The 16744-nt window shown below is 48.3% G+C and overlaps 2 protein-coding genes across 2 annotated transcripts; both read left to right on the top strand.

Moving 5' to 3' along the window:
- Positions 1 to 44: 44 nt before the first annotated feature.
- Positions 45 to 2762, top strand: HD556DRAFT_1539245 (uncharacterized protein; the record flags this gene model as incomplete). Its single annotated transcript, XM_041309709.1, has 10 exons — positions 45 to 77; positions 131 to 336; positions 392 to 574; positions 634 to 764; positions 826 to 957; positions 1143 to 1322; positions 1364 to 1498; positions 1549 to 1860; positions 1887 to 1925; positions 1975 to 2762. 10 exons carry the CDS (start codon positions 45 to 47, stop codon positions 2373 to 2375), a joined length of 1752 nt encoding a protein of 583 aa, XP_041154496.1. The 3' UTR covers positions 2376 to 2762.
- An 8946-nt stretch (positions 2763 to 11708) lies between these two features.
- Positions 11709 to 15439, top strand: HD556DRAFT_1434508 (CHAT domain-containing protein; the record flags this gene model as incomplete). The annotated part of the gene is made up of 7 exons (XM_041305332.1): positions 11709 to 12028; positions 12272 to 12512; positions 12537 to 12647; positions 12672 to 13645; positions 13756 to 13769; positions 13846 to 14362; positions 14431 to 15439. The coding sequence occupies 7 exons, from the start codon at positions 11709 to 11711 to the stop codon at positions 15437 to 15439; spliced, it is 3186 nt and encodes a 1061-aa protein (XP_041154497.1).
- Positions 15440 to 16744: the final 1305 nt, after the last annotated feature.

Raw genomic sequence — 16744 nt, forward strand, 5'->3', positions numbered from 1 at the left:
CACCTCCATTCCGCGCTTCTACCTTCAAAGCTATTACCTTCAAAATGCACTTCCGATTCGCAAACTTCGTCCAAATCGTGAGCCAACCTCCATTACTCTCCAGGGCCTAGTTGATTAGATTTCCTCGCAGCATTTGAGTCCTACTACTTTACTCCTCTTCACTGTCTTCGGCCAGATTGTGATCATGGGTTTTGCATGGGGCTTCACCGGAGCAATCTGGTACATGGAGGTTCTCGTACTACCTGATCATATCGTTTATCTGATCGTAGAGTATCCGACCGTGCTGACCTTGATAGTTACGTTGATCTCAACTGCCTTGGCGATCATTACTTCGACGTGCGTCTTCCTCTGCACATCCAGTCTGAAATACTACCCTTCTGTTATTGCACAGGTTCTTCACATTTTCCGTCAAGGAAGCGCTTCGGCACCACCTTTCAGGGTCATCGATTACACTGTTCAAGCTTCGCACTGCAATAGCGCTGAGCAGGCCGACCTGGATACTGCGATGGAGATTTCTCAAACTGTCGGCCCTCACGTTGGTGGTCTATGCGATGGTCACATTTCTAAGCACGAGGTCTGCACTATTCTTAGTAATGAAACTAGCAGAGATATGTTTGACGCTGATTTATACAGCTGGAGCACTTTCCTCCTACCCACCCTTGTTCGATGGCCTGTGGAAACGTTCGGAACGGAACTAGACTTGGAATCTGGTGCATTTGTAAATCAGTTGAGTACGGACCTTAAGATCTCGGAGGCGAACTCCTGTATGTAACTGCTTCATATTCAATGGCCGGCAACAGTCGGGATGCTCAAGAACTGTTTCAGTACAAGCACCTACGTTTGATGCCATCAGCGTCTTGACTCTCCTTAGTGGTATTGCTGCAGTCGGCGTTCAGGGAGGTGTGGAAACAAGTAGTATGTTCAGCTTCAATGGTGTTTCATATAATCAGTCGACTGGTGAGTACCCTGGCACCCAAAAATGACGTCCTCACTTTGAAACTTGGAAGGTGGAGTTCTCCCCGCGATATAGGAGTACTCCGGATCATCAACCCCGTCGGGTTCTGCCGTCGGCCTAGCGTTCACCGGTGGACAAGTACCAGTTAATACCAGTTTTAACTGGGGACGCCTCGGACGCGATGCAGGCACTCAAGGCATTACAAAGAACTACACTGTTACGCAGCAGGGTCTCACAGCAAATGTTACATGTCAGCCGATCGACCGCAGCCAGAATACGTTTTCAGTCACCCCATACGCGGTGCCAGGACCTACGGGCTCGGATATGACGTTCATCACGTGGGAAACCGAAGCGAATTGTTCAGGAAGTGCGTTCATCTCTGCCATGAACTCGTCCGCGGCTAATCAGCTCCAGACTTAAATTCGGTAACCTCCTTCACCGTTGGCCTCGCCAACGGACTGCCAGACGATGCAACAGAGGGATTGCTCCCCACTGTTGTATGTCCCAACCCAAACTCGACGGCATTCAACCCATATAAGTTTGGTACGGCTTTTCTTATATTTCTCTGTATCTTGCGAGTAAACACCTTGCAGATATCTTCATGTCTGGCTTGTACAAGTACAGCTTTCTACCAACGATCGTTTGCGAGGTCGTTCCCTACCTGACCACTGTCAACGTCACTTATAATGGAGGCATCATATCGGTCGATCGGATTAGCGCATCTTCCGGTTCGACAAGCAGTTCAAATTTGCCTGTATCTCAGTTTATCGCGGATGTAATGAGTTATCAAGCGGGGATAGACCAAGCCACAAGCACGAATACAATTGGTAACTTTTTGACCGCGTATGGTTTGAGCAATGTATCAGTGATGTACAACGAACTTGTAAATTTTCCCCCTTCCTCTGGTATCACTTGACTGATTATTTTGCAGGAAAATTACTGGCGCGATATTACGGAGTTCTCCTCTACTGTAAGTGACCTTGATGAATTCCGTGGATATCATTGAAAACTGTATCTAGCAACTTCGATCCGGATACTCTGCCTCGGGAGTTCCGTCGAATATGACAAGGTCGACCAGCGGCACTATGTATATCACGACGTACGGCTGGCAAAGCCAATCCTACACGTATATCTTTCTGTTGGTGGTGCTCACCATGATATGGGGTGCCACCATATTGGCCGCCAGCTACAGCCTCACGCAAGAAAAACCACTGCCTCTGATCCATCTTTCGACTTTTCTGATCCCGTTGATCTGATCATCGCGGCGTCTGGCGGAAGACTTGAAACACAGCTTTGCGACAACGACGAAGACCAAGAAGGTCACAGGGAGGACATCATCGTTCGCTTTGAAGATGTAACTGGTGAAATGGGGAAGAGAATCCCCAAGAGACTGGTCACTGTGGTTCCGGCCACGCCTTGACAAAGCACGGAGTCCCCGAGTCCCACGTTAGTGGGGGAGGGCTCTGTCGAACACAATCGTATTCCCATGCGTCAGTCGATCTGCAATGCTGTGTTACATTTTCCCGCGCTGTTTTGAGACTCCGACTCAAACCTGACTTCTGATGATTGAACATTTCAAACATTCTGCATGATGCCTTACCTACTGCTGCGGCTTTTCCATATCCCTCCTCTCTACCCACAGTTGACCACTTCTGCCTCAGGCGGAGGCAGCTCTGGTTCTACATGCGCCTGCCTCAGGTGGGTGCTTGTATGTCCATGTTTGTATAGGTGGAGCTCGCACTGGACCAAGAGTCTTTCTGTGCGCTGAACGAGTCTCCCAGACTCACTTGTTGATCTATACTTGCCCTTGGTGTTTACCCTCAGTCTGCGTAGAGGCTTCATGTGTGGGTCAACGGCTGTCAGGTGCTCCTCGCTGTGCCTGTTTGCCTGGCTTTCTCCGCCTGATCCTTGTCTTTTTGACACGTAGTCCGCGCAACCGATATGAAACCTAACTGTGGTCCCAAATCCAGCTCTCACTTGACTTCCCATGTCTCTAACATCTCTTGCCGGCATGTTCTCATTGGTCGCTGATGAATATCTTCCATGGTTTGCCAGGTGTGTAACTGAATCGACATTCTGGGCATAAGGAGTTGAGAGCACCAAAGGCACCGTCCGATAACCATGAGTGTCGATTAGTAGTAATAAATGAGAATCAGTGTCCTCTCGGCCCATGAGAACGAATTGGTACCGCTTTTGAGACCAAAGTCAATGCGAATTGTGGTGAAAATTCAATGAGGGACTCGGGGACTGGTGCGCAAGCACCGTTACAGTTTGAATGTTTGCAAGTGACGTTTGTGCCGTGTACAGACACCCAGGGGCCAGCATGACTTATAACCAACCTGTGGCGGTTGCCTAGAACAGCCGTCTAGACCAGAATTTCTGGAAGTTCTCAGAAATTTCAGTATGTTTTAGTTGGAATATAAGTTTTTAGTGTCGTGTTACTCCCAATTAAACTAGGCTGGTATCTGGTTATCATTGCGGAACGTTCTACTTGTGCCGTCATCTAAAAACAAAACTTCATCACACAACCCAACCCAAATGATGAGCTTCAACCTCAAATTCTGTATTGCCTATCCATATGCACTTTGAATGCTCTCAACTTCCAATGGACTTTACAAAAAACGCTTTCAATGATACAGTTCCAGCGATTAATTACTCGAAGCTTCCATCTCTAACATTGCTTCGAAAAGATGTACACAAAATATTTGAAAATTACTCTCATCGCGTGAAATTTGTTTTTCTGGATTACGGGACTATTACAGGTCAAGGGATTCGTTCGATCGCAATTAATCACCACAAGATACTCTTGAGTGTATGTGAAAGTGTTTACTGTTGGGCAGCATTTTCATGCATGTATCCAAAGGAAGTTTTCGTAAACTGTTTGTTGCACCAGAGCGATTTTTACCCCGGAAGGTGGACACATTCCTGGGCTGCGACTTGCCCTGTAACTTAAAGATCATAGGATGCAGGTATAACCCGGGTCGACCCATGTCACGCCCTAGTTTGTTCTTCATTGATCGACCGCGAAGCACGCTTCATTTCCACTGCTGTAGAAGCCCAAGCAGTGAGAAGATTCAGTTCCGTGCAGCATACTGTAGAAGTATGTAGACTTTTAGAGTAGGATTTGAATATTATATTTTGACTGAATTGAATCTAAATAATTGTACAGATTATATACTACGATTCGCTAATACTATGTTACCGGTCCTCGAACGGACTTGTGTTTGTTCCGTGCTATGATTACAAATCGACACCGCTCCGGCTATTCCCGGGTAAGTCGGTGTTCCCTACATTACTCATTCCTGTACATATTACTAAGCTTTCTCACCTGTGCTCGTACCTTCATCATGTACGGCTAAGTCCAACACTCCCCCTCGAGCACAGCCTATCCTCATCTTCTCCCTCAGCTCTTTGAACCTTGGTGCCGGCAGCGCTTTCGTAAAGGCGTCCGCAACGTTTTCGGCCGTTGGACAATATTGGAGTTGAAGGATATTGTTTTGGACGAGGCCGCGGATGAAGTGATAGCGCAGATCTATATGCTTGGTACGTCCGTGATATTTGTTGTTTGATGCTAACGCTATTGCACCTTGATTATCGCAGTAGGTGGGGATACATTCGTCTATGGGTTCGTATAGCTCGCTGATGAGAGCTTTCAGGTATAGGATTTCGCGCGCTACCGACGTCAGCGCTATGTATTCTGCTTCCGCAGTGGATAAGGCAATCAGCGCCTGTTTCCGCGCGCTCCAAGCGATTGGTGAGCCATATAATGTCACGATACTCCCTGACATAGAATGCCTGTGCGGCTGTGATGCCCAATCCGCATCACAAAAAGCTTGAAGTCCGTCGTCTGTTTTTCCTAAGGTGAGTTTAAAATCTTTTGTCCCTTTCAGATAACGTATGACCCTTTTTGCAGCTTCCCAGTGCGCACTAGCTGGTTCTCGCATGAATTGCGAGAGTATCGAGACGGCAAAGGCTATATCGGGGCGTGTACATGTCGCTGCATACATCAGCGATCCGATAGCCTGTTGATACGGTACGTGTTGTTCGGGTATTTGAGATTCGGTGCCTGCCGAATGGTCTGATGATTCTTTCGTTAGAACTACTCCAGTTTCCATTGGTGTGGAGGCAGGTTTCGCGTTTTCGAGTCGGAACCTTTCGACAATCGCGTTTATATACGCTTCTTGGGATAGTGTTATAGTTCTCCTTTCCCGGTCCCTTTCCACCTTTAATCCTAGGAGCCAGGTAAGCTCTCCCAGGTCTGAAATCTCGAATCGTTCACGAAGCTGATCTTTGAACTTTTGGATGTGCTTTAGGTGTTTCGATGTGACGGCCATGTCATCGACGGAAACGGTGATAACGGTATGTTCTTCTTCGGCTTGTCGATAGTATACAGCTTGATCGACTTGCGAGCGCGTGAAGTCGTTACTGAGGAAAAATTCTTCTAGCTCCTCGGACCATTCAAAACCGGCCTGCTTTAGGCCATATAAGCTACGCAATAGCTTTAATACCTTTCCTTCGTCTCCTTTGTTCAAGTATCCTGGCGGCGCGCGCATATATATGTCGTCATTGAGCTTGGCATTGAGGTAAGCACTTTTAACATCGACTTGATGTATTTCCCAGTTGTGCTTAGCTGCCATCGTTAGGACAGTACGAATTGTCGTCATACTTGAGGTAGGTGCGAACGTTTCTTGATAGTCTACGCCGTACTCTTGGCGCTGACCATTTGCGACAAGTCTCGCACGCAGCTTTACCTTCTCGCCGTTTGGTCCACGCTTTGTCGCTAGGACAAAATGGCAAGGTATTATATTCGCGCCTTTAGGTGGGTCCACAATTTCCCATGTCTTGAGTTTCTCTAATTGACCAATCTCATAGTCTATGGCTTGTTGCCATTCCTCCGTGTCTGGTCCATTTAACGCTTCTCTAAGCGTCGGTTCCTTTTCTGCGGCTGCCATGGCCATATATGGAAAAGAATTCGATTGAGTGTTGTCCGGTGAGTTTTCCATTGCTATGGTTGCTCTTTCTCCTTCATTTAACGCTTTGTAGTATCCTGCAGGGGGTCGTACTCTCGTGGTTCTGGGCGTTATTGGGTCTGGAAGTTGCTGTGTACTCTGGGGTGGCGTTTTGGGAGGTTGGCTTGGTGTTTGTGGGACTTGGGATGTTGCGACGGGCTGGACGATATTCGGTATGTTGATCCGTTCTTCCTGGTTATACTCCCCCTCGTCCAGTATGTCGTTACGAACGATGACGTCCGGCGGGACAAAGCTAACATTGCGTTCGACAGATACTCTTCTCTTCTTCGGCCAGTATACTCGGTAAGCTTTACTTTCCTCGTCTATTCCCACAAATTGACCTTCTTCTGCTCTAGCTTCGAGCTTTCCTCCATCCGGTGAGTGCACATAGAGTCGTGCGCCGAATTCCCGTGCGTTTACTAAACTTGGTTTTGCTTTGTGTAGCAATTCATAGGACGTGTATCCTGGGATTCGCCCTCGAAGGTAGGCGATTTTTGAGCCATGTTGTGTAATTGACGGCTTCGGCCCATAAAAACTTTGGTAGGTCCTTTTCGAGTAGCATGGCTCGCGCGTGTTCGACTAATGTTCGATTTAGTCTTTCGGCTACACCATTCTGCTGTGGGGAATCGTGCACGGTGAGTTGTCTCTTTATTCCTTTTTCCTTCAGATATTCATCAAACTCCTTGCTTAGGTACTCTCCTCCTCGATCCGACCGTACTTTGCGCAGACGCGCATTATATTGTCGGCTTACATAAGCCTCGTATTCCTTGAATGCGGTAAGTGCGTCGCTCTTTCTCTTCAGGAATGTTACCCTCGTTTCCCGACTAAAATCATCTGTAAAGGTGATATAATACAGGCATCCGTTTATCGTTTCGGTTTGTGCCGGACCCCATAGATCTGTATGGACTGAGGTCCCCATATGCGGATGATCTGGTCTTTGACTCGTTTGGAAATGGTTGTCGAGTGGCTTTGGCCTTTGCGCACGTTTCGCAAAAGGTAGGGTTTGAACTTTCATCTAACGTTATACCTCTGATCATGCCCTTCTTTATAGCATTTGTGATCGCTTCGTGGGATACATGTCCCAATGCTCGGTGTAATTCATCGATGGTATGTTTCGTTATTGCTGAGTTTGCGCTATGGGTCACTGATGCCGCGATTCGATATAGTCCTTCTATTTGAGGAATTTCGGCTATGGGTCTTCGCTCTGGTGCTGGGGTCAATATCCTGCACATGTTATCTTCGAGGTGTAATGCGAAACCGGCGGTAGCGATCCTGTTGGCCGATATTAACGTGAATGCCATCTTTGGCATATATAGGGTGTCTTTGAGAGTCACAGTGGTCTTCTTTGTTCCCAAAGGTAGGTCTATCTTTATATCCCCTTTTCCTATGGCGCTGATGGTAGAACCGTCTGCAGTGTGCACATCTTGTGCTTCGATGGAGGTGAATGTTATGAACTTCGAGCGGTCGGGGCAGAAATGGGATGTTGCGCCCGAATCGATAATGGCTCCTTGTCTCTCGGCAGGTATGTTGATCCTTTTTGCCACGTTTGCTAGATCTGACGTGACAAAAGCATAATCATTTGCTCTTTCGATCTTGTCTGCCGCATTAGCCGTTTGCCTTGGTGCCTTTCCACTTTGCCTTGGTCCCTGACCTTCTTTCCCTCCTCCAGGTCTCCAACAATCGGTTTTGTAATGACCCTTCCTCTCGCAGTTGAAACACGTGACATCCTTGCTTGCGGTGTTTGTACGATTTCTTTTCGTACTGTCCTTGGCCGAGAATGCGCTGTTCCCACCCTTCTTTGTTGGCTTCTGATTCATCAACTGTCTATGCTCGTGTTCTTCAGAGATGACGTTGACGAGTTCATAGGAGGTGAGTGGTGTTTTCGAGATTCTTGCTGCAGCATTGATAGATGAGAGTAGGGGCCTGTATGTCTCTGGAAGAGACCCCATAATGATGGCCGAAAAATCCTTGTCTTCAATCGTTACTCCCATTCCTGCCAGCGACTCGCGAATTCGGTAAATCTCTCCGAAATGCGCTTTGACATCTCCTCCTTCCTCACATCTCATTTCTTGCAGCTTTCGGCGCAAGTCTATTTGCACTAGTTCCGTTTTGCCTTCGTGCATAGCGGCTATCTCTTTCCATATTTCGGAGACTTCATCCAGGTGCTGGACTCGCAGCAACAGCCGATCTGTTATCGTGCTGAATATATGCTGTCTAACTAGTGAGTCTTTTTGATAATGTTCGTCAATTTTCTTCTCTAAGTCTTCAATTTCAGTAGCTGTTGGTATCGAGCCGTCTGGCTTCGTGACCTGGCCACTTGTGTTTGTCCCATATGGGACTGGCTTCGTAATTCGACCGTCTAGGTACCGCATCAAACCTCGAGCGCCGATCACCGTCTTCGCCCTTTGTTTATACATGATCCAGTTCGAGCCATCTTCGGCAAGCTGGGGTATATTGTAGAGTGCGGAGCTGGAGCTGGGGAGCATGGTACTATCCATAGTCGAAGCAGGGCTCATAACCTGTAGAAGTATGTAGACTTTTAGAGTAGGATTTGAATATTATATTTTGACTGAATTGAATCTAAATAATTGTACAGATTATATACTACGATTCGCTAATACTATGTTACCGGTCCTCGAACGGACTTGTGTTTGTTCCGTGCTATGATTACAAATCGACACCGCTCCGGCTATTCCCGGGTAAGTCGGTGTTCCCTACATTACTCATTCCTGTACATATTACTAAGCTTTCTCACCTGTGCTCGTACCTTCATCATGTACGGCTAAGTCCAACACATACAGCAAGCTCCTTGAAGTTCTGATCCAACTTCCGATTGATGTTCCTGTGGGTCTCTTCTCCGCGACTCTTCCGCAGTTGATACTTTAGCGGATCGAAATTCACTTGCGCTTTTATCTGATGCAATGGACAAGTTCATGCTGACCACCAATCGTCCTGACATCACTCACGCAGTGATCCTATGGTAGACTCGCTCAAGGATATCAGACTAATTGACCAAGGAACTATGCGCCCTGTGCAAATTGTAAGGCAGATAGCTGCTGGGCAACAGTTTTTTTTTTCCTTTTCCACTCGGCCATGTTCGTGTTCGGTTTCTGATCAAAGAGTGTGGAACCTTGTTCGCTGAGCAGAGAATGGTTTGTTCTCAAGGGTCTTCTGATACCGAATCATCCGTTCTTTGAGGCAACCGCAGGTGGATTCTAAAGACGCATGTCTCGCAGAGAGCCTGCAGAGGTAGAGATAACACAGATTGAGGCCATCAACGGCTGCACCACCTTATTCCGCTTCCCGAGGGCACGCCAGGTCTGTGAAAGAACCTGATTGACTATGCCTACCGTCCCTGCTCCTTGTCTTCGCAATCCATCGACCTAGATCCAGGGATGTGAGGCTTGAGGCGACGAGGAGACTGCAGCACGGGATGGATTTGGTAGTGTTCTAAGAGACTTAACGAGGTGGAGGAGATCGGGCACTTCAACGGTGATGTTGTAAAACCGAGTCCTTGATGATGGCAAGCCTTCGCTAAACTCTTCGAGGAATTGACTGGTCATTTGCCAGTCGCGGAGGACATACGACACTGCTTTCCGCGGGTGAACATCATGATGCTTGAAGGAATCGCGAATGACACATGATAAGGCAAATCCGACTCTACAGCGTCCGTGCAAGTGAGGTTGCACACGAATATTCACCATCTGCTATGGCGTGATCTACGGGCACAGAAAAGAACCTGGCGATAACCTTGATCGAGCCTGAAATTTTATTCGTGAGCTCGTCTATAGCTGCATATCCTGACTAGTACGGCGCCACTGACCTTTCAAGTTGAGCCTCGTATATGGCGCCTATTGTGCCATGTTCATGTTCCCGGTTCTTCGAGTAGAAGCTTAGGTTAAGAGCACTGAACCACGGGCAATATTAATGCCATGACGTTTCAACCAACCCAATCGGTCATGGTTAACTATCATATAGTTAGTTTCCCGATGACCATGTCTCCTGCATTGATAAGGTCAGGTTGCATTACTTTTATTGAGTGCGTGCACGTCCTAGCAAACATTGTATTCCGACCCGTGCATGTGTAATGACGTGTACCAAAATGAAGCAGAGTTAAATTTGAAAAAGAGGCAGTCCTTCATGATCGTGTCTTATCCGGGATCCCATTCTTGCAAGGAGCTCATAGAAGATTTTAAAGCTGCCTCAAGTTGTAGATAAGGATGCCGGGCTAGCCTGAGATTGTGAGCAAAACTGTTTGAGATAGCCCGGTGAGTACGGGCGGCGAACATAGAGAGCGAGATCACAAATCGGATATGATCTGATCCCCGAGTCCACGAAGGTTCTTGGCCAGGTTTCCTGGTGTTCCATATAGTATGCAAGGCATGTGAATTTTTGTGCTTCTTCTTCGAATTCGGCCGAAGTTCTGGTTTCGCCTGTTTTACATGTAACATAACACCTACGAGTCAACATGCCTCTTGCTGTATAAATCTGATGCGGCCTCACGGTAAAGATGAAGGCTATGGGTGGATTCTGCGAGTGGCTTCTATCTGTTCACTGCATTGGCACTGCACAGCGTGGATACCATGTGCATGCTGTAGTTCCTTCCATTATAATCCTTCAGGACGTTCCAGGTGCTGTAGTATTTGTTTCGTGACTGCTTATATACTCTCAAGTGTTAGTTTGAATCATCCATCAGCCATCATTTTTATGATGGTCCGTCCTCCACGTGTCACCTCCGAGTCTTCAGGCTCATCAGAATCAGAATCAAACTTTTCTCCGCATAATTCTTCCCCAACTCCTCTAATAGAGAATTCCGCTACCAGTACTGAGCCCTTCAAAGAGAGAAAACGTAAACGCAAGTCATCAGACAGCCATGACGACAACAAGATGAAGAGTCCAAAACGTCCACGATCGTATGTCGATGTGTTATATAGCACGTGCATGAACTTAATTGCATTTCCAGGCAAGAACAGAACGAGTAAGTATATGAAGCACCGATCATCCACATGCCTGACAACTTGCTTTTTGTTTAGTGAGCAGCCAAGCTATCGGGAACCCACCCAGGACTCGGGAGAGATGCAACTCAGTGGACCGCAACAAGTCGTCATCACTGGTATGTGATGTCTATCTCCGCTCGGCTGATATTGATCATTTACCCCAAGCCATACGCGCAACTGATCTCACTCTTGGTCTCCGACGGATCCCCGCTGGCTTCCATACCGTGGTCAAGGTTGACAGCGGTGAATACGAGACAAGCAATAAATCTGTAAACGTAGACCAGACTGACGTCGAATGGCAAGAGCGCATCGTTCTGTAAGTCAACCTTTAACCTCGTCTGTCCTGCAGGCATTGAGAAAGACTGTAGGCCGTGCGATCCATCTTCTAAAGTTCGAGTCAGCGTGTATGCCTCATTTGAATTGGGTCCCATGGTCTGTCACGGAGAAGGCCTCCGCACATTCGAGATCTCCGTCGGAGAATTACTGAATCGCAGCGAAAATTTGCATTGTCAGTATCGTCAGTTGCAAACGACGCCTGACAAATGCTGACGAGCATCTCAGCCATTACCTTTCAGCCAAAGCAGGGGGAAGTCATATCGGCCTGTACTTCACTGTTCATGAGAGTGGAGCAGCAACTTTGCGATCAAAATGATGCTGCAGTTCTTCGTCCCCTTACTACCGTGAGTGATAAATACAGTTTAGCATTCTGACGCTGAGAGCTACGATGTGCAGGTTGCATGCCACGATATGGAAGCGTTAGCACTGCTGACGGACGCCGGACATAGTCTTCTCGCACGATACCGCAGGACACAGAACAGCGGGGATATTGAACAATCCATAAAGCACTTTGAACGAGCCTTGAATCTCTGCCCCATGGATCATCCCTACCACCCTGCAGCACTGTTCAATCTGGCCACGGCAAAGTTTGTTAGTTGCCAAGCTGACGGAAGATACCTCGACCTCGACATTCTTATCTCTCATTTTCAAAAGGCCCTTGAGTTGCGTGCAACTGATCATCCGGATCGAAGCGCCACACAGCTCCATCTTGCCATCGCTTTGCTCTCGCGGTTCGCGAAACGGGGATTTGAAACAGATGCTGATGCAGCTAAGGGGTTGCTGAGCGAAGTTCTCAAAGTCTGCCATGCCAACAGCCACATTTACAGAGCGGCTTTGATCGCAATGGAAATGGGGGCTCTGCATTCTGCTGGAAGGATTGATGCAAATGAGATTGGGCAGGAGCGGCCCACCACATCGATGGTTCCATTATCCCCGAATCAACTTGTTCGTCGAGTAGAGTGGTGTTTGCAGAGAATTGAACCTGGTGCCTTAGATGAAGTGATATCCCTTCATTATGATGCCTTGGGATTCTACAACACCGGGAATGCTAGCCAAGGGCAATTGCTGGGCAATCTGTCTCTAATGCTGGCAACTCGCTTCCAGCGTCGAGGCAACGACGAAGACTTGGATCAGGCCATCGCACTTAACAGAGAAGTGCTGGCTTTGCACCCGGTTGGTCACACAGATCGGTACATGTCATTAAGCAACCTCGCTGTTGAACTATCCTCCCGCTTTGAGCACCGAGGCAACGATGAAGACTTGGATGAGGCTATCGCACTTCAGAGAGAAGCGCTGGCTTTGTGCCAGGTCGGTCACACAGATCGGTCTGGGTTATTAAACAACCTCGCTGTTCAACTCTCCTCCCGCTTTAAGCACCGAGGCAACGACGAAGACTTGGATCAGACTATCGCACTTCACAGAGAAGCGCTGGCTTTGCACCCGGTCGGTCACACATATCGGTCTGGGTCATTAAACAATCTTGCTCTTCAACTCTCCTCCCACTTTAAGCACCGAGGCAACGACGAAGACTTGGATCAGGCTATCGCACTTCACAGAGAAGCGCTGGCTTTGCGCCCGGTCGGTCACATAGATCGGTCCATGTCATTAAACAACCTCGCTCTTCAACTCTCCTCCCGCTTTAAGCACCGAGGCAACGACAAAGACTTGGATGAGGCTATCGCACTTCACAGAGAAGCGCTGGCTTTGCGCCCGGTCAGTCACACAGATCGGTCCATGTCATTAAATGACCTCGCTCTTCAACTCTCCTCCCGCTTTCAGCACCAAGGCAACGACGAAGACTTGGATGAGGCTATTTCACTTCACAGAGAAGCGCTGACTTTGCGCCCGGTCGGTCACACGGATCGGTCCATATCATTAAACAACCTCGCTCTTCAACTCTCCTCCCGCTCTCAGCACCGAGGCAACGATGAAGACTTGGATGAGGCTATTGCACTTCACAGAGAAGCGCTGGCTTTGCACCCGGTCGGTCACACAGATCGGTCCTCGTCATTAAACAACCTCGCTATTCAACTCTCCTACCGCTTTCAGCACCGAGGCAACGACAAAGACTTGGATCAGGCTATCGCACTTCAGAGAGAAGCGCTTGCTTTGCTCCCAGTTGGTCACACAGATCGGTCCTCGTCATTAAACAACCTCGCTATTCAACTCTCCTCCCGCTTTGAGCACCGAGGCAACGACGAAGACTTGGATGAGGCTATCGCACTTCACAGAGAAGCGCTGGCTTTGCTCCCGGTCGGTCACACAGATCGGTCTGGGTCATTAAACAACCTCGCGAATCATCTCTCCTCCCGCTTTCAGAACCGAGGCAATGACGAAGACCTCAATGAGTCACAAGAGAACCTACTCTGTGCATTGACTCTGCTGAGGCAGCATGATCCTCGTCGATTGGTAGTCCATCAGTCGCTAGCTGAGGTCTATCTATTATTCCATCGTTCAGGGCTTGCCGGCACCGTCGCAGGTGACAATACAGACCATCTGGATGCTGCCATGCGTCATCTGAAGGCAGCAGCAAATGTTGTCTCTGGAGGCTTGCTATCCCGCCTGCGAAGAAGTCTGCGTTGGGTGCGCCATGCTAGTGAACATTCACATGGCACTCAACTGGAGGCTTATGTGACCTCTATGCAACTCCTGGACGCTTACATGTCTGTGACGGCCTCTGTGTCGTCTCGTCATGATGTCATGAAGGAATTCCCCAGCACGCTTGCTGTGGATGCTGCGTCATGTGCCCTTCGCAGTGGCGATGCGCGTCGCGCTATTGAGCTGTTGGAGCAAGGCAGGACTATCATTTGGACCCAGATGGCGCGACTCCGCACGCCTCTTGATAGCCTCGAGACTTGCGGCGATCATGCAGTGACCCTGATGAAGAAATTCAGAGACCTCAGCTCCCTCCTCAATAAGCCTCCTGCGAGTCATTCAGAAGGCGCCTCAAGAGTTGTTGTAGAAGCAGAAGAAACTCGATACAGACGTCTAGTGGAGGAATGGAATGGAACTGTAGAAGAGATCCGGAAGATCGAGGGCTTCTCTCGCTTCCTGCTTCCCCCTCTGTTCTCTGATGATCTGATCTTCAAGATGCAGGTCGTGATGGGCCCATCATCATGCTCATCGCAAGCAGATCGTCTTGTGATGCCATCATTATCCCGCACGAACAAGATCCTACTAGCATTCAACTCCCTACCAATTTGGAAAAACTCATAGAATTGGTACTCAGATTCCGAGAGGCAGTTGACAAAGATCCCGATCCCGATGGGAAGCAACGAGCGCTGATGGGGGCTTTGACAGAGTTGTGGGACATTGTTGTCCAGCCAGTGGTCGAAAATCTGGGCAGAATTGTACGGCAAGGTTCTCGGATATGGTGGTGTCCGACGTCTATCTTCAATTTCTTGCCATTGCACGCTGCTGGTAGATACAAGAAGGACGGAGGGTCCCTTTCACGGCTCTATATTTCTTCATACACCCCATCGCTCACCGCGCTGATCAAGGCTCGCGCGAGTCATGATAGGTCCCCGTTGGTGCCCTTTGTTGCTATTGGTCAAAATCACCCAGCCGGTGCCTTATTCACTTTGGATGCTGTGGAGCCTGAGCTGGAATTGGTGCGCAGACTCATGCCCCCTCCCCCAACTGTTTCATTCTCCAAGATAACCAGTGTCGATGCCACAAAATCGACAGCACTGCGCGCATTGCAAGACAATACCTGGTTCCATCTTGCATGTCACGGGACGCAGAGATTTGACGAACCCTTCCAGTCGGCCTTTCTTATGCAGGACCAACCGCTTTCGCTCCTCGATATCGCACAAATGGATATGTCTCGGCATCAATTTGCATTCCTTTCTGCCTGTGAAACCGCAGTCGGTGACTTCAGAACTCCCGACGAAGTGATACACCTAGCAGCTGGCCTGCAGTTTGCCGGGGTTAAGAGTGTCGTTGGGACGTTATGGAAGGTCGATGACAGCACTGTGCAGCGTTTTGTTGAGAAGTTTTACAAAAACTTGTGCGGGGATGGCACGATGGATTCCAAACGAGCTGCCCAAGCATTGCACCGAGCGGTTCAGTCGTTAGCTAGCGATAGGGTCATTCAAGTTCCCTTGGCCCAGCGCATAGTGTTCGTGCATATCGGCATATGACCAATTCCGTGCGTCCTGCCACCTTATTGATGAAACCATTCTAATGACTTCGCATCTAGTCATGACCATGCAGAACTTGTTACCAAGGACTTATTTTATTCCGGACTTCAGGACTGTATACCTCTACTCATTTGTACAACCAATTTACACTTCAATTTTCCGATTTGTTGCCTCGGAGCCAGAAATGATCGCTCATAAGGTCCACTGATGATTTGTGGGTAAGAATGAAGTTGCAAAACGCTGATCTGGCATAACACCTCATGTGGCAAGACACGATTTGCGATGAACGTAATAATCGAATGTCTGAATTGCGCGAGCCTCGGCGTTGAATGCACTTCCACTTAGCATGCCGCGCCGAAATCCAGTTCCTGTGAAGAGCTTGAGCCTGGTAGTCATACAAGTAGACATTCGTTTTGCAAACATTGTATTTCGAACCGTGCGTATCATGACGTGTACGAGGCAGAGGAGATTATTTGGTAGAGTCGCTATTGGATCAGATACAGGAGTTGTTAACAGTAATTCGATTCGATATCAAGTGAACGTCTCTCACGGCTTCGAAAGAAAATTCATGTCAAATTGGACGATGCGCTTGGCTCGGACGCAGTGTGGCACTCTGGCAGAGTCCTTTCGATAATTAAGCTGCTTGAACTTTCCGAATCACAAGGTATTGGTAAAATTCTGCTATCGATAATCACATCATGGGACGTGTTTGACTTTACATAGTCGAATGGATCGGAGTTGCTGATTTTCTTACAGTTTTGGTATCGGGGAAAGACACAGCGAGTTCAGCGAGTTTGGGCCGTAGCCAATTATCGTAGTCTCGAGCACGGAGTTTGAATTTTAGTCATAGGTACCGGCTGTACATGTCCAAGTAGTACACTAGCAGTGCTACGTAGTTACCGTCGACCATCATTCACACTTTCGTTTGCGCATTGCACAGAGTACCGTATCTTTTTCGCTTTGCACTACACCACTAAAATAGAATCACTGGCAGAATGCTCCATATTATCCTCCACCACTGCAGTATGCTGGGCCCAGGTCACCTGAATCTTTAGCTTGGAAAGTGGACCCTCACCGTGGCACTCCGTGGCAGCCTCAGCAAGCAGAGAAAAAGTTTCTCCTTGCTGAAAATACACCGCGGCATGTGGATGACCGTCATCCTGCTACACAGGAACTCAAAAATAGCCTCCTGCATCAGTAGAAACCTTGCTTGACCTGAACTTAAATGGTAAGTCAGGGTTCTGATATGAAAGTCTGTTTCAAAATCAGCATGGATCAACGTGTGTTGCAGTCCAAAGATCACGA

The sequence above is a fragment of the Suillus plorans genome (genome assembly GCF_016647745.1).
Source record: "Suillus plorans strain S12 chromosome Unknown HD556scaffold_83, whole genome shotgun sequence".
Lineage (NCBI taxonomy): Eukaryota > Fungi > Basidiomycota > Agaricomycetes > Boletales > Suillaceae > Suillus > Suillus plorans.